This window comes from Chiroxiphia lanceolata, chromosome 1 (assembly GCF_009829145.1).
Source record: "Chiroxiphia lanceolata isolate bChiLan1 chromosome 1, bChiLan1.pri, whole genome shotgun sequence".
NCBI classification, from domain to species: domain Eukaryota; kingdom Metazoa; phylum Chordata; class Aves; order Passeriformes; family Pipridae; genus Chiroxiphia; species Chiroxiphia lanceolata.
In genome coordinates this window covers 91,223,220-91,246,965 of record NC_045637.1, presented here as the reverse complement: position 1 = coordinate 91,246,965, position 23,746 = coordinate 91,223,220, and the positions used below count along the sequence as shown (strand labels likewise).

General features: G+C 38.5%; 1 protein-coding gene across 3 annotated transcripts in view; it reads left to right on the top strand.

Moving 5' to 3' along the window:
* Positions 1-23,746, top strand: part of CAP2 (cyclase associated actin cytoskeleton regulatory protein 2) — a 67,465-nt gene that overhangs the window by 1,695 nt on the left and 42,024 nt on the right. Inside the window, exons 2-4 of one of the 3 annotated variants that reach the window (XM_032709553.1) lie at positions 4,162-4,269; positions 9,988-10,112; positions 13,659-13,759. In XM_032709553.1, the coding sequence (XP_032565444.1) occupies positions 9,989-10,112; positions 13,659-13,759 (225 nt within the window). In that variant the 5' untranslated portion in view covers positions 4,162-4,269; position 9,988. Of the gene's footprint in view, positions 1-4,161; positions 4,270-8,573; positions 8,581-9,987; positions 10,113-13,658; positions 13,760-23,746 lie in introns of those variants that run through there. The other 2 variants (XM_032709629.1, XM_032709483.1) reach the window with 2 other exon arrangements.

Sequence of the window (23,746 nt, the reverse complement as noted above, 5' to 3'; positions counted from 1 at the left end):
AAGGATTTCATAACACTGGTTCTATTTTGAGCAAGTTTGCACAAGAACAAAGGCAAGCCACCTTCTATAACAAAGCCAGGCACATACAACAATATGGTCTTTTTGATCTTGGGCATAACAAAAACGCTAGTCTTCAGAATACTCCTGTGATTGACTTGTGTCTTTCCCCTCAAATGAATGCTGCTCAAATGTGGAAGGTGGACAGGCACAACTTGAAATGTAATGAATAAAGTATGTTTTCTCAATTAAATAAAAATTAAGAGGATGTGCATTATTTACTATTACAGAAGAACTGACCTATGATGTTTTCATTATTCTTTTTCAGCTGTGGCTTTCACATTAGTGGAGAAAAGGGTTTCTTGGTATACCATAAGGAGCAAGAGTTCTAAGATTACATGTATGAAATCCCCTCCCATCATTAGATTTTCTGAATCCGCTGTATAATTTTTATTCACCATGCAAAATACATTGGGCACCCTAAGTTAGAGAAAAAAAAAATTAAAAAGAATGAAAATTCCCCCAGGTCTAAAATTCATGGGAATTTGAATTAGCAGGTACTGAAGAAGGTAGTAGAGTGCAGCAAGGAGGGCTGAAAACCAGCTCTCAGCCTTGACATTGACTTGCAGCAGTACCTGGAGCAAGTCAGATAATCTTTGTGTGTTTCAGTCTGTGGCCTGTCAGTAACAATAAATTTGGGATTGATTTGAGCTCTAGAGAGAGAAATGGTGAACTGCCAGATTTGTTAAAGAATATTCTTTGGGGTTCTGCATGAGTTCTAACATCATGTGCAACAGCAGCAAACTCAATAGCTGCAGTTGCTGCCTACTAGAACATCTGACTACATGAAAGAGAACATTCTTGTACTTATCATGCTTATTGGGGCAAAATCAAAGAAACACCTACAATAAATCAGGCATACATTATTGCAGTTATTCAGACAGCTATTTTATTGTGAACTGGTAAAAAATTTTGCTTGACAAAGCATACCTCATATATATAAATAATTTTAATTCCTGTCTCTATAACTTAATATGCATGATTTGCAATAGGGGGAACAACTGGGAACATGTCATTTTCGTGTAGTACAGATTCTCGCATATTTTTGAAAAACAAGTAATTTTGGTTAGATAAGGTTTACTGACTCTTCAGATATTAAATGCTTTGAACTCTAAAGACTCAGCCATTCTTCAGAATGTCACTGCTAGAACTATGGCAGAATGGCAACACCTTTCCTAAGCAGTGTCCATTGAAGTGACAAAAGCATACATGAGCACAGCAGCATCTATGGCAGAGATTATACTGATTCAGATAGTTCATCAAGACTACGGAATTTGGGGTTTCTTAAATCTCTGTGACCTTTGTCACCATGTTAGCAAGGCTCTATGGTATAGACACTACCACAGTTCATACATGTACTGGCTACTGTTGTCTTTATTTCACCTGTGCACAAAAGGTATTCTGACTTCAAGTTTCAGGGACTTCTTGTTACTGAAAAGGTCCCATTGAGACTACTTTCCTGAGTACATGCTAATGGAATTGCTCTGTCTGACCCACAATTTTTAAGAGAACAGCAGGCTAAAGAAGTTGCTTGTAAAATCCAATATACCAGTAGTAGTATGCTTGGAATCAAACGCTGAATACTTTTGTAGCATATATTTTAAAAAAACCCACAAAAACCAGGGAAATGTTCAATTACAGTATTGAATAGTGTCATATTTTTCCAAAAAGACATGCTTAGATCCTATGCATTAAAACTATGTTTTGTATTAGTTTAAATATTTAATTAATTGATTTTCGGAAGGAATGCAAATAATTATTTACATTTCTGTGTGTAATCTGTCATTGTTTAGATAGAATAAACAGCACCTAACAGCTCTAGGTCCCGTAAAGCAGCCATCATCAAAAAGGGTAACTTTATAACTATCTAGGATGGGTCCAGTTTGATCTTTCTGGGTTTCACAATGGAAAAATAGCCAAATGATCTAGTAAATTCATGGATTATCACTAAAACTCAGGACCTTTAGGTGGTAACCAGGTTATAGCAGGAAATGGAAAGGTCTTTTTTAGTAGCAGGTGGCCCACTTCATCCTGAATCAGCAGGAAAGACACAACCCATTGCAATGGGTATTGCAGAGTCAGTTGGATGGATTTTAAAATGGGAGATGGGCAAAGGCCTTGAGTTTTTGTGATCAGTAAAGACCCCAACTGAGCTGCAGAGCAGAGGAGTACTCATATGGCAGAAAGTTGGCTTCAGCCCTCCTGTTTGCTGCTATGCTGGAGGAAGGGCTACAGAGGCTGGAGGCTGAGCAGGGCAACCATGATGAGCCTGAGAACATCAGATACAGAGGGCTGAGATCGTAATTGCAGCAGGATGTTCTGGTAAGAACAAGAACACCAGCTAAATTGGCTGAAATCAAGCCCAACTATTCAGGCTTCAGCATAATATGGATATGCATGAGAAGTAGGGTGTGGAAACATTGTGAAAGGCCACCAGCACAGCAAACAAACCCGTTACTAACCTTGGTACTGAATAGCTCTAGTCTCCTCTTTTCTGCAGAAGTAATTACATAGTTTGCACTTTTAGAGCATGCAGTACCGTTTGCTTAGTTGTGACTTCCTCCTTTGCTTTTTTCCTTTCACATCCCGGAAGCACTGGAACACTCCATAGGGGTTTGTACTGTGTGGAACTTACGCTTTTGGAGAGTTTAAATTCAATTTGTTTGGAACTGTAGCATAAAGGATCTTACTGTTCAGTTATTATGAGCTGAACTGAAGCACTTTAATAAAATCAATGCCTGCATGCAATAGTTTCTTGGTTGAGCAAGGCAGTCTGCTTACATACAGTAATTGGACTTGTGACAGGTAATTAAATGGCTTGTAAGGCCTTTAAGATGCTTGGTTACATGAAGAGCCCCACATTAATACATAGTAAATGAGGTGGCTAAGGACACTGCGTTTCTGTTGATTGGAGAGATACTAAAACTCTTACACTTCATTGGAGGGAGAGAAGAAAATAAAACCAAGACAAAAGACTATGAGCAGTGGTGACATGAAAAGGGAGCATAAAAAGAATAGGAGAATGTACTTAGAAACTGGGTTGCCTTGGTTATTTTAAGTCAATCATGCTTACACAGACTGTCAAGCCTTGACTGCTTCAGTATATCATTAAATAATGAACTCGTTCTTTGTGATCACAAAATTGATGACAGTCAAAATTATTCAGCAAGGAATAGAAGCTCTTTGCAGAACTTATGTATAATTAGAAAGTGAACTGATATTCCAGGAGATACTAAGCACATACATAAACATAGGACATATTTGAAAGAATTCATATTAAGTTATCAGAGGCCTAACCACAGTCCATGCTATTATTACATTGACTTGTAGACACACAGCTTGATGTGTGCAGTTGCTCACAACTAAGAACTAAAATATATCAACAGTCTTATGGGTATTTGTCAAAATAGAGATTGTTTTACAAGTGATTTTGTAATTTTTTTAAACAGTGGGATACAAAAATTCTTCTACTCCTTTCCTGCATGTTTTTGTGGACAGCAGCCTGGTCACTAGGAGAGGGAGAGAAGCAGAGGAAGATCCAGAATGCAAACAGAAAAGTATGTTTGATGGTACCAACAACATAAAGCTAGAAAAAAGGAAAAAACTTGGGTTGAATGGAAGAAGTTTCTCTTCTACACAAAAAGTTTTTTTACTTATAGAAAATAGCCCTTGAAAAACACAGAAGGTATGCTGAAGAAAGAAGTCCACAGACAAGATAATTGAGGTAGCACACTGTTATGCACAGCAATAAGGGATTCATTCATAGCATATCAATGGTTTAACACAAGTTAAGCTATAGACAGAAATATTTTATGATGAGTATACTCGAGCCAGGCAAGACTTCAAACCAACTTATTAGTCGAAATGGCCCATCCATCCACAAAAAGCAAAAGGCACACAGACTTCTTTTTGTCTTTTTGCTATCCCAGATATAACCCTTGTCCATTCTAACAAAAAAAACCCTATATATCTTAACTGGGTTTAAAAAAAAATTTTTTTTTTCTATATACTTAAAACTACATTCCAAGTGAGCTTGTAGCGGATCTAGGGGCTCAGCAATAAAAAAGGCTCTGATTTGAAACCCGAATCATTCTCCTCACACAGGGCTTTACGGAGAGGTCTTCTGGTTTAATCCACTTTGACATCAGTTTGAGAAGCCTGTTTACATTCCTCCCGTACAGCTAATGAGAGACAAAACACAAACCATACAAGGTAATGTTCCTATTGGTCTACCAACACATACTTTGTTGGTAGAATCTTTTATGGTAGTAATAGCTTCAGGTGCTCCTCCTTACCTCTCAGCCAGTACCAAGCTGCTTCTGAGCTCTGCCTGGGAACGAACAACTCCAGAGGCCCCAAGCCGGTGGGTTTTCATTCTCTGAACCAGGGTGGGGTGCAGCAGGAATTTGAGTCTCATGCCAAAGGTGGCAAAAAGACTACCTGCTCAACACAGGCTTGGAGTGGGTACATGTTTGAATGATGGTATAGGAAAGCCAGCAATTACAACCCCAGGCTGCCTGTGTTTTTTTCAGAAATGAAGTGCCATAAGATGCTTTTGTAAGTTGGGGGGATGCTCAGGAACATGTATGCATTTCCACTCCCTTGATGCATGTTGACATATATTGTACAGAAGAACTCTCAGAGGGCACTGTGCTTTGGATCTATAAAATGTTCATGACTGGCTCTCTGATAGTACCAGCTGACAGTGTGGGTTTCTGTTTATTTTATTTCCTATCTCAGTAGCAATTTATTAAAAGACTTAAAAGAGAAAGCACATGTATAGGCTGCTGTACTTCCAATGACACTGTGATTTTCCAAATGGTGTAGGAATGGTAGATACAGTTGAAATGCCACATTGCTGGCTATGCTCTGTTTTAGGCATCTGCCCTTTTTTGACAGAGAGGAGAATCAAATCTGACTTGTAGCATCTCAGATGATGAGCGTGAGTGAGACCTGGTGTAATTTTTCAGGTGCTAGATGTATTTGAAAGAACTGGTACCTAGGGGGGGGAAAACCCCAAATAAATTAAGCAGTCATTTCTTTTCTTTCAAATTAAAAGAATACTAGGAAGTAAAACAAACTGTGGAACTATCTCTTGCTGATGTTTGTCAGAGTAATATCATACTTTACAAGGTACACATTCCTGTGTTCCAAATCACCATTTTTACATGCCTTATAAATTGTCATATGTTTATTTTTCCCCTTATGCTACTATACTGCTTTTCCCTGTGCGTTCATTACAGCTTGTTTCTTGTTGAGATAGAGCAATATGGTCCTCTGCCGTAAGTCACATACAGTGGTAACAGGAATAGTACCTGTGTGTTTTGACTTACAGTTTGACTGCTGTTTGGGATTAGTATGTCAGAGAATTTCAGACTGCAGCCAAGTTTTTTTCCCTTGATAATAGATAAATGGTGCTTTGAGACAGCTGGGGAGAGAAGCAACCATCTCCCAAGGCCTGCCTGTAAAAAGAAATCTGCTTCTTGGGCTTCAATATGCCTTCTTCTACCTGGTTTTGGCTTTAATTCTTTTGGGGAAGAAATGACAGATGGTAGTATTACTACATGCATTTAGCACTCCCAGAAAAGATATCATTAGCAGTAAACAGGGCAGAGCTGTGGATCCTCTGTCTTAATTTTTGTGCACAAGAGACAGTTAACAATGTCAAATATTAAATAATTTGTCAGTAGAAGTGTGTTAACACCTTTCCTGGCTCTTAGGTGACCTTATTTTCAGTGAAGGATACTGTATTTCTCCACCAAGAGAACAACTGGATACATGGGAGTTGAAGCGTTTTTAACTCTTTATCGGTGGTCAGCATCAAATCCAAGAAAAGATATATATGATTAACCTGATCATCAACTTCAAGATCAAAACTTTAATTAAAATCCTAGTTGAGATGAGATAGAGAATCTGTCTTGATGTAAAAATGTACTTTATGGAAGTGTATGCATCCGACAGACATATTTACATCCTCTTTATTTTCATTAACATGCCAAGATTTTATTTGACACTGTGAGTAGACCAGTCTTATTATTTATTTATAATATAAGCTCTGATGCTATATCACACAGACAGCATCTTCACAGAATCGAGCTGTACCGTTTGTGTCCTGACTCCTTCTGAGCTGTGGCTTTGTGGTATCTGTTTGACCACACTGTAATATTAACCAAATACGCGAATCCCTAAATATAGACAAAGATGTCAATGTTCAGATTGAGAATGGATGAAGAACGTTTTCATGCTATTGCTCAGTGGAGTCTTCACTTCAGAACAGTAACGTTAATTCCAGTGTTGTTTGTAAGATAGATGCCTAGTTAGTTGATGGTAAAGAAGGGTGTAAATGTGAGGTCATTGTAGGTACAACTGATTTGCTCTTTTAGTGTTATATACAGCAATCACAGAAGTGTACTTGGACTTTATTCATACATGACAGGGATACCTGTGTGTATTCTTACATTCATGCATATGTGTAAGTATAGGTGCAGATACCGTGTACTCATGAATATATAAGTACATAGACAAAAAGGTAGGTGCGCTGTAAACATGATGAGTTATTAAGCATAACCTTCTGTATAAAAACAATAGAAACCTGACATCCCTAATTTTAGGGTAAAAGTAGTTTCTACTTCTGTTTTAAAAGACTATAACACTATATTATTCTGTGATTGTCCTCATTGGTGATATCTGTTTTTGGAAGAACATGTGGTAATTCTGACTGAGATAAGCTCCGTTGGTTAGAGCATGGTGCTATTAATACCAAAGTTGAAGGTTCAATCCCAGTATGGGCCATTTGCTTAAGAGTTGGACTTGATGATCCTTGTGGGTCCCTTCCAATTCGTAATATTCTGTGATTCTCCAGCTAATGGGAATAGAATAAAGCTGTGAAGAATATAGTGAACAAAAGACTGTGTTGCAGTGGGAAAGCGTTGCATAAAGATATCTATCTTTATTGAACTGTGTTATTCCTCTGATCTTCTGACACTGTATTGTATTTTCTTAGCATCTTACAGAGGGAAGTTTGTTGGGTAGAACATTACAAGTCTGCTCATTTGTGAGATTCCTCAGACCTCCAGGTGTGTGCAGTCAAACATACTGAGTTTGTAATCAAACAATGGGCAAAATCAGGCTAAATCAGGCTAAATAGGCCAAAAAGTAACAGGTCTACCATAGAAATTTTTATATTATTTTAGTGCAGTTTGGTGACATCATCCAGGAACATTTTAAGGCAGATTAAAAAAAACCCCAACCTACCCGACTGTATCTTCAAATACAGACAAACAAGAACTGTACTGGAAATGTATTCTAACATGCTGATGAAATGAGTTGACTGTTAGTATGCTATGTTAGACTAGCCTGACTTTAGACTGGCTGAAAACATAACTTTTGAAATAGACACCATTTTAGGCTTTTATGTAGCAGGGTAAAATGTGAAAAGAATGTGTTCATAATATTTTTGAGAATTAGCAGTGTGTTGTTTTAAGAAAAGGTTTAATATTCTCATGAAAGTTTGAGCATCACGGAAGCTCCCCTGATATATTCATCTCATTCATGCCAAGATATTTTTACCCTTGCAGTTTTGTGGTTTTTTGTTTGGTTTTTTTTTTAACGAATTGATTTTTCAAACAGAATAGTATACATTTTCAGTATAAAGGAAGAACATTGCCAGCAGGTCAAGGGAGGTGATCCTGCCCCTCTCCTCAGCCCTAGTGAGGCCACACCTGGAGTTCTGTGTCCAGTTCTTGGCTCCTCTGTCCAAGAGATACATGGAGCTACTTAAGCAGGTCTAGCTGAGGGCCACAAAGATGATTAAGAGACTGGAGCATCTCTCTTATGAGGACAGGCTGAGGGAGTTGGGCCTGTTCAGCCTTGAGAAGAGATGACTGAGAGGGGACCTCATCAATGTCTATAAGCGTCTGAAGGGAAGATGCCAAGAGGATGGACCCAGGCTCTTCTTGTGGTGCCAAGTGATAGGACAAGAAGCAACTGGCAGAAACTGATGCACAGAAAGTTCCACCTGAACATGAGGAAGAACTTTTTCACTGTGTGAGTGACCACACACTGGAACAGATTGCCCAGAGAGGTTGTGGAGTCTCCCTCACTGCGGATATTCAAGAACTGTCTGGACACAATTCTGTGCAATGTGCTCTAGGATGACCCTGCCTGAGCAGGGAGCTTGGACCAGGTGACCCACTGTGGTCCCTTCCAACTTGGCCCATTCTGTGATTCTGTGATAAGCAAAGAGAGCCCCTCTGAATTTTGACAGTGTTTGTCTGCATGCTGTCTAGTGTCATCCTCTTTTGGGGTTTTGGATTTTCATTTCATTTAAATAGGAAAACCCCATCAATTTCAGACAAAATTCTCATGAAGAGGGTTCTCTCAAGGGTTTCTCGCTGTAAAATCTCCTGCTTCACTTTTAGGTCAAACCTCTTTATATTTATAGGGTAAAGTCTGAAAGTCCCGCCTTGTTTGACAGGCAGCATGACTCAGCACAAGAGCTCTGCATGTGTTTCTACAGTCCTAGTAACTAATCTCCTCTCGCATTTAAATTTTAAAAATAAAAATACTTTTATTTTTTTTAATAAGAATTATTAATAGTAGTTTGTAAGTAAAACCATTTCTTTCCATGCTACTTTACTTTTTAATTGTAACATGTAGGCATTCTCCACTGGCTCTAGGGACACTGTAGCAGCAATGTTTGTTTTGGTTGCTAAGTATTTCATAGTGTTGCAGTCTATTGGAATCTACTATTATGCTTTAATATCTTAAAAGTACTAGCACTTTTAGCAGGCTCTTCTTTAGGAACTGATACATTTACACATATATTCGGGGTACGCCTAAGCTTTCTAGTCTACAGACCAAACAGGAATCAACCACAAGGTAGTGGTGCCAGAGAGCCTCTGACTACCTGCTTGCCCCAGCTGGGGATGCAAGTTCTGCTGCTGCTCCTACTTCTGCACACCCCAGTGCTGGGCAGGGGATGCAACCTAGTGTGGGAGCTGGCCTGGAACTGTTCTCAAGGATCACGTTAATTAAATGATAGGGGATTTAAACATAGCTTTATCTTTGCTTATATAACTCGTTCTCACTCTGGATTGTATATAGCACTTTTTTCCCTGAGAGATTGGCCAATATTCAAAAATGTCAATACCTACACTGCTTCACATGTAAGAGAGCAGATAATCACATTGTAGGGATAGAAATAATGTGTGAGTTGTTAAAAATTTAACCTAATTTCTATTTAATTTCAAATCAACAGCACTGCAGCAGTACTGCACAAGCAGGCCTCTGGATTTTTTTTTCTTTCCAAAGGTTAATTAATGCACAGATTCAAAAAACTTGGGAAACACTGATTCATATACTTATCAGAAGAGTAAACACTTCAGTCAAGTGACTGAGGCTTACTGCAAAGCATGAAAGACTGAGACAAATTTTAGAATGTACCTTTTCAAGAATCAGGGAGTATATATTTAAAGTCGTCCTTTCTGTCAAGTATTAATTGGGTCTGTACTTTTCGCCTCTGTAAATGGTTGATGCAAATCATTGTAGACATAACTTTTAACCAGTTACTTCTATAACTGTTCCAGTCATCTCAGCATCTGACTGGGAGCATACGCATACATTTGTCGTAAATTATCCACAGGCAGACTTTCCAAAGCTACATTAGCAATGGTTTGAATCTGATATTTACAATGAAAAAAGAGAGCTCTGTTTTGGTCATATTCTCTGTTGACAAAGAAGCAAGGTACCCTCTGTCAGCTTCATCACTGCAAATGCTTATCTGTCAGAAAGACAGTACTTAAAAAATATGAGTTTTACCATAGAAGTTTATAAAATAAAAAGCCAGAAGGTGAACAGAACTGTAGCATGAAGCGTGGACTTTATTTACAGGGGTCTAACACTCTTTCTATCCTTTATGATTTTTTTCAGAATGGCAGAGACTCATGGTTTGATGGAGAGATTGGAGAAAGCAGTGACTCGACTCGAATCATTATTTTCCAATTCACATAGGTCTGGTGGAATGGAGTGTGATGGCATCAATGGAGTCAATGGAAGTAAGTCTGTTTTTTTGAAGTACCATCTCTCTGTTATTTAAAAATTGGAAGTAGTGCATGTGTTTGTCTTCTAAGAGGGAGTGCAATCCCAGTTGTTCCAAATTCTAAATTAATATAGCCTAGAGAATTCAAGATTTGACTGTTTCTGAAATATACTGTCCATATCTCAAGCTTTATTACTCTTTCCATCTTAGCATTTATATCGCTGTAAATAACTCACCAGATGAAAATGTCTGCTTGAGCCCAGTTAGCAGAAGAAATGAGACATCCCCAAAATTTACAGCAGAAATATTTCTGTAGAGGTCACCAATATAAACATGGTGTTTATTTGCCAGCTCTCTCTGAATTTCACAGTGCAGACCCACTTCATTTAATTGTTTAATACCCTTAATCAAATATGAGTTTGTTCATAAGCATTTGCTTGCTAAGGACTGCTACACATCCATGGCCTTACGTTGCTGTCTCTTGAACTCTCTTTTCTCAAGTGAATCTCCAAAGCACTACACTGAAGAATATACCAAAAGAAGTCTGTTTATTCCCATCATATCACCAAGTCATATTTTTGCACTCCTTAATTTTTTGTTGTTTCTGAAATTTATTGGATAAATAACCCTATAAACATGGCAGCTCCAAATTTGATTGAATAGAGGTGCCCTTTCCTTTCTGCAGAGCTTGTTTTTTCATCTAGAACCCCAACATATATCTCTTTATTAGCTTCATGTCCTTTGCTTTCTGTATTCCTTGGACCTTTGGTGCATTCTCCAAAGAAGAGTTCATCCCAGCACAGACTCAGCTGCTTTACAGAAGCTGCAGAATGCAAAGAAAGTTGCAGGCAGCTTCCTTTACTGACACAGCAGCAAGTCAGTGTGTGAGCTGCTTCATTGTCCTCTCTGCCAGCCCTGACCCAACAACATATGCAAGGAACCTTCCCCACACTTACGTGTGCCATGGGCCTACACACTGGCAGCTGCTGTGGAGCAGCTGACAGAGAGCAGCATGTTCCTGTGGCAGGAGGGGAGCATCTTCCAGCAGGCTTCCATAGCAGAGGAGTTAGCCAGTCACAGGAAGCTGGAGTAATGAAATGCTTCAAGTCCAAAGAAAACCTAGACAGCTAGTAAACCAAAGCAAAGTCATGGAGAAATATGATCCATGTGCAAACTGACAAATAAATCAATCACTACTAGGAGATGTACATTTCTCAAAAATACAGACTTCAATTCTACAGTGAGTCTATTTAGGTATAGCTCTCTATTTATCCAGAGCTCAGTATTGCAGACCAGGTCTGCTTCAGAACAGGAGATAACTCGCCGTGTGAAGTACTTCCATGAAAACTGTTTATATTCTTGACCTAACCTACGAGCTCAGGCAGGTGAAAAGATTTACTCCCCAGGGAAGCAGAGGCTTAAGATCCCAACAGATCCCTAAAAGACACTAATTGACAAACCTTGTTGGAGTGAGATTATAAAACACACCCACTGGGAGACCGCGGTAAGAAGCTGAGATGAGCAGCACCATGGGGCGCTTGCCAGCCTGCACCACATCTTCAGGCAGAGCTGTCTCACACGGGGACTCAGGAATTAGCTTTTGCTTGTGCAGTTAGGAAAGTCTTCAGCTTGTGTGAGCGATACGCCCACAGCGCCACGAACACTGTTCTGTATGCCCGTGTTACTGTGCCTCTGCAGAGATTCACATGCCCTCCACAGCCACTGCAGAGTAAACAATCTTACAGGTCTCTTTTCTTTTCCTCCATTAAAACTGACACTCAACCAGAGCATGACCTTTTTTAAATTTCTAGTGGAAATGGAGATATATTACTTTCTTCTACCATCCCCCCCCCCAAAGACCAATCCATAATTAGAATTATTTAGAAAAAAAAAAACAACTTGACTTTTCAGTTAATGTGTTTTCAGAAACAATAAAATAACGAGGAGAACGGGAGACCTGTATGTTTACTGTTTTCCTAAATGGCATTACAACAGCAGGATTGCAAATAAATCATTCAATTGCTCTGCACAGCCCGCAGCAAATTCTAGTAAATGCTCCTGAGAGTTAGCTGTACTGAATAGTAAAAAATAGCATGGTTGCTTTCTAGTTTTGCATAGGGCAATTGCCGTTTGGTGAACTGCAATGTAAAACTCTGCTCTAAAGTAAAAGGTTACAGTGATTCTTTTGAAAACATACACAGATTTTGACAAAGAACATAAATGGGCTTTCAGAAGCATCTTCGCCACTAAAACCTTTTGTGTACGGGGTCATTTGAGGGGTTTACATACGAACACTCACTATGGAAGAACGCCCAGAAATTCCTAGAATTATAGGTGAATGACATCAAGAGAACAAAAGGAGCCTTGAAATTCCACCTAGCTAAGTACATTTTCTTTTTCACACAGACCACTGCAAACTCCAGTTGCCAGAGCCTGTCTTTTTTTCTGTCAAGGAGCCAGATGACTCTTGTGGAATAAAGAGGGCTTTCAAAGATTATGAATTTGGACACAATTGTCATATAGTGCCAGAAGGTTAAAGCAGATTTTTTAAGTAAAGTCTGCTACCTCTTCAGACCAATCTTCAGGCTTCATTAGTAAGGGAGAGAGACTGGGAGGAATTTTAACCTTGGTCCCTCAGATCCTACATATGCCATAAATTCACCTGTGTGTCACTCATGCTGTATCTGGCAAAGGTTCTGAGGCATAGACAAGGCATGAGGATATGTCAGGGAGTAAAGGGAGGGCTGGGAGGCGTCCAAGGAAAGATTATTTTTCCTATCTCAACAGGTACATAGAGCCATGTAGAAGCTAGGACCATAAGAAATTGAGCCTCGTCTGCATTTTCTGATTGTCCACTTTATCAGGAAACTGCTCTGTACGCCATATAGAAAATAGCAGTTTTATTCCTGTAATGTTAGACTGTATAACATATATGTAGTCAATGAGATATGTCATCTAGAAGACTTGTTTGAGCTTTCTTTGTCCGGTGACGGTTTCATAAGGTGAGATGACAAAATAGGAGATTACAAAGCCACATCTCACTGCACAAGTCTTATGTCAACCCATTCTAAAGACTTTCTTACTGGAAATGGAATGGATTGCTATTCAAAGCCACCAAACAATACAAAGACCTTCAGGAATGGGTGGGTAGTATAAAAAATAGTTGTTGATTGTGGTGCAGATTCATTTTAGGGGATATTACTTGTTTAAAGTACAACAGGAGAATTTTGTTAAGACAATAATACTTCTCAGGTCACTAGGCCTTTGAAGGCCTGAGAAGTGTTTATTTTAGCACTTGTCATTTTAAGACAAACACTACATTGTACACAGTAAATTCTCATCATGTTTCTATTCAAGTTCTACCAAGAGCAAGATTTTTTTTATTTTCTAGCTAGGATAAAAAATAATTATACATCCATTTTCAGTGACTTCACAAATCAGAAATGAAGTTATAGCAATCTCCTCTGTTTCTATGGTATATTTCCTCCACCTATTACACAGGAATGTCCTACGCATTATGTACTTTATGAACCCATTATAATGCAATTCTTTTCTTTTGTAGGCATAGCACCATATGTTGAAGCCTTTGATAGGCTGCTGAATGGAAGTGTTGCAGAGTTTCTCAGGTACAGCAAGATTCTTGAAGGTGACGTGAAGACACATGTGAGTATTTACTCAGATTTTCTTCCGATGATAGAAGTACACAAGTCTTGGAATCTGTGTGATCAGCCTTGATTTCCGAGCAGAGTAGAATCTTAATAGCAGAATTACCTCTGAATTATTAATTCTTCTAGTAGTAATAGTCTGGCATAACACACTGGGTACAGTTGGTTCAGGAAGGACAAAAGGTTCTATGGATTGATAAGAAGAGATTGCTTGCCTGTTACAGCACCAAAAGTTGAAGACTTCTCAGTCACAAGCAGTTTGAATTGTCACATTGGCTGCTAAGCTCTTTGCATGACAGGGACACAATTGAGAACATATGTCAGAAAATGAGTAGCAAACACTAGGTGAGCCCAAGCAATGGTAGCTTCCTGTGGTTGTCTTCTAGTAATGTGTATCATTACAGTTAAAATAGAGATTTTGTTCTTTTGACTGTTTGTTTTTAATACTTACATCTCTTTCATTTGGAACCATATAGCAAACTAAAAAATTAGTATGTCATCCATTTAAATGACCCATTTTTTACTACATATGTTACAGTAAGGAAGTACTATGCTGTCATTTTCATGTTGAAAATACTTCCTAACTTCATGAACCTCTTGTGATCAGAACTTGTGTTTTTCATTTTATTTTTTAAGCTAGTCTTCTCTAAAACTGGTGGTGATAGAATGACAAGGAATGGACTCATCTTACAAGCAGCTTGCCGATATAGATTTTGGAAAAAAACCCCACCCCCCACACAAAAGAGCCAGCATCAGTTTGAGCTGAATCTGAAGGAGTGTGAAACTTTTGACTCCTAGTAGGTCCATGCCACCCGGCCTTTCTCTGTACAATTCTCAGTGGATTGCAGCTGCTGCTCCACATAACAAACACTGTAGCAAAGAAAAGATGCAGTCCTACAGCCTACCGGGATTCATGTTGCAAGGCCAACATAAATATTCTTCAAGACAGCCAAAGCAACCAGCCTACTCACAGAGCAGGATGACTGAATTATTCTTTGAACTGTGTTTTTTTCTGTGGTGTTATATGTTCTTGTTTGTAGGGCAGAGTTGCTGACCTAGTTAGGCCTAGGAAACAGGAGGAAGTAAGGAGATCAGGGAATTCTAGAGGATCTTTGTGTTTCTAAGGAAATGCTGCACTTCCTTTTTATTTGAAAAAGCCTGAACAATGATACTATAAGCTACAATGTATGTACTTCGTTCTTCAGAGAAATTAGGGAAAATTAATAAATGGGCGTGGGAGGGGAAGAGGAGGAATTATCAACCTGACTAAGCAGAGGATTGCTCCCTGGAAAGGATCAGTTCTAACTTGGTTATTGCATTCATTAGACATCATTATTTTGAAGTTGATTTTTCAACAGTTTAGATCTAAGGGATCCAGAAATAGCCTTAGTACCAACACTAAGCAGGGAAAAGTACTGCATTTAACATTCTAAATGACTAAAACCTTTTTAATATACACTATCTGTAAATGTTTAAATCAGTAAATGTATTAATTTATGCATTTGTCACTATTTGATACTCATAATTGAGTCCATATAAAAGATTATTAATAATTTATCTGCCAGGTCTGTGAATAGTCCCTAGCATATTGTTGATGATAGTGTAATGCAAGCTGTGATAAAGGAGTATTTGTTAGGACTATGAGCTTAGACATTGCGTTAGCTTTCCTTACATAAAGAAACCGGTGATTCTGATTGCAGCCTACTAAATATCCTGAAATCTTAGATTCTGAATTTACAACATGGAGCAGACTGTGGTTGCCTTATGCTCATGCTTATCACTGAAGCAACATCTGTGCTTTACCTTAACAAGTGGAACAAGGAGTATTTTTCTTCTGGGTGTCTTATAGACCATGTGTCCCTCAGCATTATACTTGCAGCTGCTGTCTCTTTCACATAATGAGCTGAAGGGAAGGTTGTATTTTATTTCAAAAAACACCTGTTGCCTTGAAAAACCTCACATACCTGACAGACCAGAATGGTAATATGAGAGAAAGAGAGACTTCATATTATGCTAAAGAAATGAGGGATTTAACATGATGTGTTTTGTGCTGATTGCCGTAATGATTGTGTGGTTTTTGTTCCTGGCAAAAGGAAGAATACAGACGCAACTAATATCTGTTGGGGAGCCTCATTCCAATTTTTTCAGCATGCTGTACTCTAAATAGTCTATTGAAAGAGAACAAAATAAAATAATAAAAAAAGAACTAATAGCTAGCTCCTGGCTTTGTTAAACACAGCAGCATAGTGAATTTTACGAAGATCAGTTTATCAGAGTTCTGCTTAGACTCAATCTTGAGAGCAGCATATTTCTCATTCAAATTACAGTACCTGCAGTGGTGAATCTCTGAGGTCAACTGCATTGAATAAATGAACCACTTTTTAAAAGACAGAGAGAATGACTAGGGTTTTTACATAGTCTATTTAAAACAAATTACCCTAAACAGCTGAGATGCTTTCCCTGTCCTGTCACTGGGGAATAAAGATCCAGTGATTATATGGATATTTCTATGAAATACAAAGTCCCCTACAGGCACAAATTTTATGGAGCCACTTTCTGCTGTCCATGTCGTAACTAATAGAGCATGTGAAGTCAGTGACTAACAGTTAGTGTGGCAGGACTGCTACCAAGCAGGTGTCTTTGGCCTGACATACCAGTGAGAGGAAGCTGTCACCAACTATTAAGGTTATAACAGCCCTGAATCTGACTCACCGTATGTGCCAACACCAAACCGTTCTTCTGTCAGAATGAGGGAAATTCAAAATCAGTATAAAACAGTTCTCTTCTGCCCAGCTGAGAGTACAGTCCCGTCGCTTTGCCCACCTGCATCCAGCACTGCAGAAAATGTGCCAAGGATGACAAAGAGCTGCTTGTGGAAGACATGGTCTACCTTCAGATTGTGTCCCAGTGAGGAAGCTGGTCAAGCAGGTTTGATGGGCTCTTCTTCTTGTCAAAGCAAAATTTTAGAAGGCCAAGGAGCAGGTTTTTGTGATGTGTTTATTATGAGCTTCTTCACGTTGTTTTTGTTTAAGTGATAACTCAAGTGGTGGAATACTTTGGCTTGAGTTTGAATAATGTACCAGATCAGACATCACGATAAGAAGAGAATGTACTAGTTCTATAAAAGAAAGATAGATAATGTAACATTTCCATATTTTAGTATTTTATGTGGGACAGAGCAGAGCATAATTACAGCCTTCTGTCAAAAACATAAGCTAATACTTGCCTTTCTTTTACTTGTTTATTTGTAAAAACCTTTTAACCTACCAACCCCACCAGTTGAAAGAACAGATTGTCTGTGTGATTCAGTTATGTTCCCTCTTCTCTCATCCAAGCTATTTAGCTTGGAATGGAAAACTTTAAAAAATACGGATGCCTTTTCCCTCCTCTCTTCCATCAGCTTGCAGCTGCTGAAATGCAGAGCTCAGAGAAGCAACCACCTTGGAACATTCAGAAATGAAATGGCTGTTGGTTCTCTTGCTCACTTATCGGGAGAAAGTTGATATGCAATTCATTACATGTATGACTACACAAACAAGGTAGCACAGAGAACCAATTCATAGCACATTATCCAATCTACAGGGGTTCTTTCTGTGCATGCACTGATTTCTTTTCTTGATGAGCAGAGAAAGCAGTATTCACCCCACAAACGTTGGTCTTGTGCACATACCCACAGAATTTCTTTTCCTTATCTATTATGTGAAAGCAATGACATTTTTCTCTTCTTCTTCCCGGTATAGTCCATGCAAATATATACAGCTGAAATGAGGAGATGTCTTTTATGAGGTATATATACACTTTGCAAAGTGCTGCTCCAGTTTGGCCTATCAGTGAAGTTAAAAAATCCTAGCTGCCTCTTTTTTTCCAAAGAGTATTTATGACACATGAAATAGCTGCACGGTGCCTTTTCATATGACAGATGTCAAAGAATTAGTCAATGACATTCATAGCCCCAAACTTTGAACAGGATGTGCTGCTGTCTGTGCTACACCAAAAAAAACCACTTTTGCACTTTATCTTAGCTAATCTAAATGCAGACTATCAAAGCCATTATTTGACTGATTCCTCATTAACAAGGCAATTTGCTTACAGGGCAACAGAATGCACAAGTGTACTCTCGTGTTCATCCTTTGTGCTCAGAGGCTGTGTGGTTTTAGGCATTGTGTTGAAAGTTGAATTAGAGCTCAGAGAGGAGGATGATGTCAACATGCCCAGAGAGAAGCTTGTTGTCAGGCTGCCTTTGCATTTCTGTGATAGGTATTTTCTGCTACATGAAATAAACACCAAACCAAGTAGCTGCTGCAGGACTGGGAAAAACATATGACAATACATAAAAAAAGAATAAGAAGACAAACATTTTTTACAGCATATAAAGTGCAGTCAGCTGAAAGAAAGAGACTAAGCGTAGAAAACGGTAGTGCTGTCCAATAAAATTGAAAATAAAATGACATCATTGACCAAAAAAAGCAACCTTGGAAATCTATCAGTGTTAAAGTTGATTTTGTAATGCTAATTCAGCTGTATTTCTCACCCTGTATATGTACTACGAGATCCTTCATAACCTAAGCAATAAAGAATGTTCACTTGAATAGGATAAGAAAGGTGGAAATGCATTATACGCAATGTAGCCAGGTGCCTAACCCAGAAAAAAGTAACATTTTCAGGAGTTTTACAACCTTTGATTGCTCTGTTCCAAAGGACTACTACTGGTGTGGTCTAGGGATTGAATCTGTCTTTCAAAACAGGCAGGATTTATTGGGTCAGGTGTAATGGGTGTGCAGACATGGTTGCGTCTGTCTGACTGTAAGACACCTGGTTGGGTATAAAGATGGCTCCTTATCGTGAGGAACCTGTCCATTGTGAGTCTGGAACAACACCCCCTGAAAGAGTGGGAGTTTTTCCATTCATTTTGATGGGAGCTGGATCAGTTTCTTGACAATGACATTGCAGTAAGTACCACTTGCTTTTCCTATTATTTAAAAAGGCAAGGAGGAGACAAAATACAACACCGTGGTGGCCAGTACTGGGCATTTAGTTGTGTATTGCTGGCATGAAAAACATATACCTATAAATTTAGGGAGGTGGTGGTGGGAATATATAATGAGAACATTCCATATGGCATTTTCTCAGTCAGAAACATAAGAAATCAGAAACACAAACACTCAATGCTGTCAAGAGTTCTTCATAACCTGTTTTCATGGGGCTTCTTTGCATATGGAGTAGTTCCTGACTAAACTCATGAGTAGTTGATTTCAAAGTAGTGCAGTTGATCAGGGACCATTTTAGACCAAGGTATAAAATGGTTGCCGCCTAAAAGCAGGGATTATATCTGTGTGTGTTTACCCAGTACAATGGCATTTTCTGATATCCCAAGGATACGAGAAAAGGTATCCAAATGATTTGTGTGGGAAACCTTATATGCAGTGAGAAACCAAAGAAAAATCCATCATGTTTGTCCAAGAAAATGTTAGATAACTTGCTCATATGGAAAAAAAATTCTGATTGTGAAGGGCTTTTTAATTGACCAGATGAATTCAGCATAATAGATTTAAGGTCCATGTTTTACCAATTAATTTAACTAATGAGTGCAGCAATTAATCAAGGTATACATTATATTTTCAACCACTTGAAGTCAAAATCAGAACTGATCATATGCTTAACTCATGCTAGTTTTGCTGTCCTCTAAAATTTTTTCCTTGAAGACCTTTAAGAGCAAATGCAAGTCAACTGGCAGGAAACCACTTTTTCTTGGTGATTTTCCAGGAGAATTAGGTGTAGACTAGAGGCAGTTGAAAGCCACTGCATCAGCTTAACCAAAAATCATAAAGTGATAAAATTACATGGCTAAATAAGCTAGCTAAATGACAGATAGCTTTAATATGTGGACCAGCTGCACTCACAGCCTCAAGTACAGTGTGAGAGGGTCTCCACGAGCCTGTTGCAAAGCCATTGTGTAGGACACTTGCTAGCATAAAGTCAGGAGAAACTTGGTAGGGAGGATTGGAGACGTGGAGTTGGCAAAGTCCATGAGGAAGCCTTGATAAGGTAAAGGGACCTTTACTTTTCCCTCTGATTCAAAACAGCTAGGATTTAGAGGGCATAGGTCCAGTCATCTCAGGCACTTGGCCTCAGAACAGTGAGGTATGTGGTTCTCACAACAGTAATTTTCAGTGAACCACTGGCAAATTACACTATCTCCATCCACCAGAAAAAACAAGACAGAGGAGTTATAAAACCAAGAAAAGATCCATTAGAAAAATCAAGACAGTATCCTTACAATTGTCATCAGCATGAATGTCTTGTGACTGAAAATTCTTTTTACTGGTGCTCATGGTTCTTATTTTTCTTGTGAAGAATTATGATTTTACAAGTTGGAGTAGTAAAATTTTATAAATCCATTTGTTTCAAGCTGAGAAATATACACCCATGAATGCTCTTCCCCCCCCCCCCCCCATTTTTTTTCTGTTTTGGGACACACATCTCACATGCTTGATTGATGTCATTTGTTGCTACAGGCTCTGAGCAAGTCTTTTATTAATTTTCAGTCTCATTCTTTCTGAAGAGCACGTGCACACTCTTTTCACTCATCTGCCTCCCCATCCCTGACCTGGTTTTATTTTGCTAGTTGGGGTTTGCAACAGTTTTGAGTGTATAGAAATGCTGGGCTTGGAAACTGAGAAGGCTGTTCATTGTAGTCAGCAAAAAACCAAACAATGAGCTCAGAATCTGGCTCTTCAGTCAGTTTCTAGTAAAAAGGAGTTCAGTGAATAATGAGAATTAAGCCACAAGGGAAACCAGTGTGCGGTTTGAATGTTGTTTTAAATAAGCTGGGAGTGCTGTCAGGAGTGATGAGGGTATAATGTGGCCACAAATGTGCATTGCCTCTTTTTATCCCGTATGAATTGCATGATCAATATATTCACATTTGTGAATATTGAGGAGTCCATTAGAATAGATTAAACCATGTCACTGTCACTGCTAACTTCTTTTAGTCTATTGGCATCCAGAAATTGAACTATATATTTCCACAATTAATCTGAACTACAAAGCAGTTTAAGTATTGCTACATAGTTTCATAAGTTTAATTGTATGTTTTATTCTAAACCCCAGAGATACAATGAAAAGATTCATTAAGGATTTTTAGATAGATCTTTGAGGCTGACATATTTCTTCCTTGTTGCTTTAATATATGTTCTGTTTAAAAAACCACCTTAGTTCAGATCTGATTTTCAATCATATCACTGTGTACCATAGGTAAGCACCTTGCCTTTCAGAGGGGCTGAGGCTCCCTCTACAAGTACACACAGGCTTTTGATATTTAACACCTCTGAAAAGAGAAACATAGTTCAGGTGGGAAGAAATATTAAAAATTATTATAGATGTCTGAGGTTTAAGTTTTGAACTTATTTCCGTGTTAGCAAATTTTGATTGGGGCCTGGGATTCTTCTAAGGCAATAAAAGTGGAAGTGAATTTACAAGGAGACAGGTTTGGCACTGTGAGCCTTTGAGTTACTTCTGGGGAGCTCAGTGGGACTACATGAAGAATGAGGTGCGTGGACAATGTCACCAGTTGTCTTGAAGTGCATGAGAGGCAGAACAGTCTTTTCAATATAAGAATCTGTTTGTCCAAACTTTCTCTCTAAAGTTAGTACAATTTCTTAGAAATGAATGAGTCTCCAGTCTTTGTATCAGGCAATTTGGTATTTGTCACACAGAGAAAGTCAAGAAATCTGTTCCTCAGTCGAGTGCTCAGTGATCAGTGCTAGAAGAATATTTAGGACAAGTGCTGTAATCTTTTTAATTTACAGAGATACGCATCTGAACTGCTTAGAACTTGTATGTATTAAACTGGGGACACACTAATGACCTCCTAAAACCTGTGAAATCATAAGGTCTTTTCTGAAATTTCCTCAGCATGGATTTGGGTCTTCACTGAGAAGGGCTTCTGACAGAATATCTGGGGATAGGGAGTGGGGCTGCTTAACAACAGGCCTCAGGGGCAAAACAGCCCATCAGAGAAATAACCAGAGTGCCTGCAGCCAGTGCAGCAAAAGGTTGTTTGTACAGATCACAGTGAGACCTGTGGGTCTCCAATGTGCTGGTTTACAGAATATGTTCCATGGAGGAAATGTAGGTTTGCTTTTCCTCAGGGAAATGAGGTCTTTCCACAAATAGTTCCTTAACACAGACAAACAGGTCCTCCAAAGGATTCTGAGCTCAGATGTCCATGAGGAAAAAAAAAGGGACCTGAATTTTAAAACTGTTGATCTTAATAATAACCAAAGCTTGGACTTCATTCTTCAGTACATGGTATGTGGCTCCCGTTTATTTAAAGAAGTAATGCACACCTTCAGAGATACAGACTGTAGCTCCAAGTAATAGTAGAAACTAGAAAATTTGAAAGTGTGCGAAACTTTAATGTATAGATGGATTTCCTTTCTCACCTCTCTTTGAGAAACCTGTTTGCTTTTATAGGCTAGTCAGCATAAAGAGCTAGAAGAGCTCTCTCAGAAGACTGTGGTAAACTTCCACGAATGCCTGTGCAGGTTGGGGTGCCGCTACTCTCCCTAATACTGATTACAAAAAAATGTTACATTTTGTTATTGCATAATCTTTGACATGTGATACAAAGAATATTCACATAATTATGTTAGTTACATTTGTTTCCACTGGAAAAACCAACAACAGTGGCCTAATATAGATTTTAGTGATGCTTCCTCTGCACTGTATAAAAGCAATTCCTTCTTATGATGTTTTTATGTTTGTTTTTAAAATGTTTGGCTTTTTTTATCAGTCATTTGTTTCTGTGATTATCACTAATTACACATTATAAGGCAGAAAATGTTATCATAGATCCCCACACAGCTGACAAAGCATTTTGGGCATGTCCAGTCTATAGATAAGCACCAGGGACTAGGTGCTTAGACCTAGATCAGACGTTGCAATGTGCCAACAGCATCTTTTACTTCTACTGATGTTGAGGCTTTTAAATGTGTGCTGTACAGTGAGACAGCTTTGAAATCTCTTAGCAGATATTTCTGACTCTTTGCAGAAGACAGCAGTCTGCAATGTAAATGGCAAACTTGAATTCTTGAACATTTTCAAAACTGTTCAGAAAGGTATTGAAAAAAAGCCCCACTACTTTAGTCTGTAAATAGGCATCTTCATTAATGTGTGGACTATTTATTTTTACATAGAGTTCTCAGTATTTTTCTATGCTGAATTTTCTGGAATCCCTAACTATCAGTGCATTACATCTGGTTTTGGAACTTCCATGTAAAAGTTGAAATGAACAGATGTCAAGAGAGTTGCAGATTTTTGGCTGTTGAAAAACATATTCATGAAGAGTTTGTGAATCTGGAAGACAAAAAAGCAGCCTGAGCTTTAGGAGAGCATCTGCTGGTCAACAGCTTTGATCTGGACTTGTTCTTCCTCTCTAATGGATGGCAAAGGTAATTTGAGACATTTTTGGTGAATACGATCTCCTATTGCTTCACTTGGCAATAATCAGTAGCCACAATGGCCCTAAAGCCAAATATTTATATGTGTTTGAAACAGTGACAGATGAATTGACTGCTTCTGCTACCAATATTAATAATTAATTATTTAACAAAGCTGACATTTTTAACAGTATTCATTAGGTTTTAAAGTTAACAGTCCCTCGAGATCAATCAGAAAAATTCACGTCATTTAAGACTGAGAGAGTTTAGAGGCAATTCTGGAACACTGGCAAATTTTATTGGTGCAAAAGATGCAGAACCCGTTTACCCAAGGCAATAATATTGTAATTAATGTAAAACCAACTGTTGTGGCTTTAGATATCCCTTTACTCCAGTACATCTGTCCAGTTCATGTTTCATGTGGAGAAGTAAAATGGCAGTAACAATTTACCCCAAACAATTCTATCCACCTGTCTTACGTCATTAGCACTGAAAGATCTTTATGACCAGTATGGTTTGAGCTCCACCAGATAAGAACTCTGAGT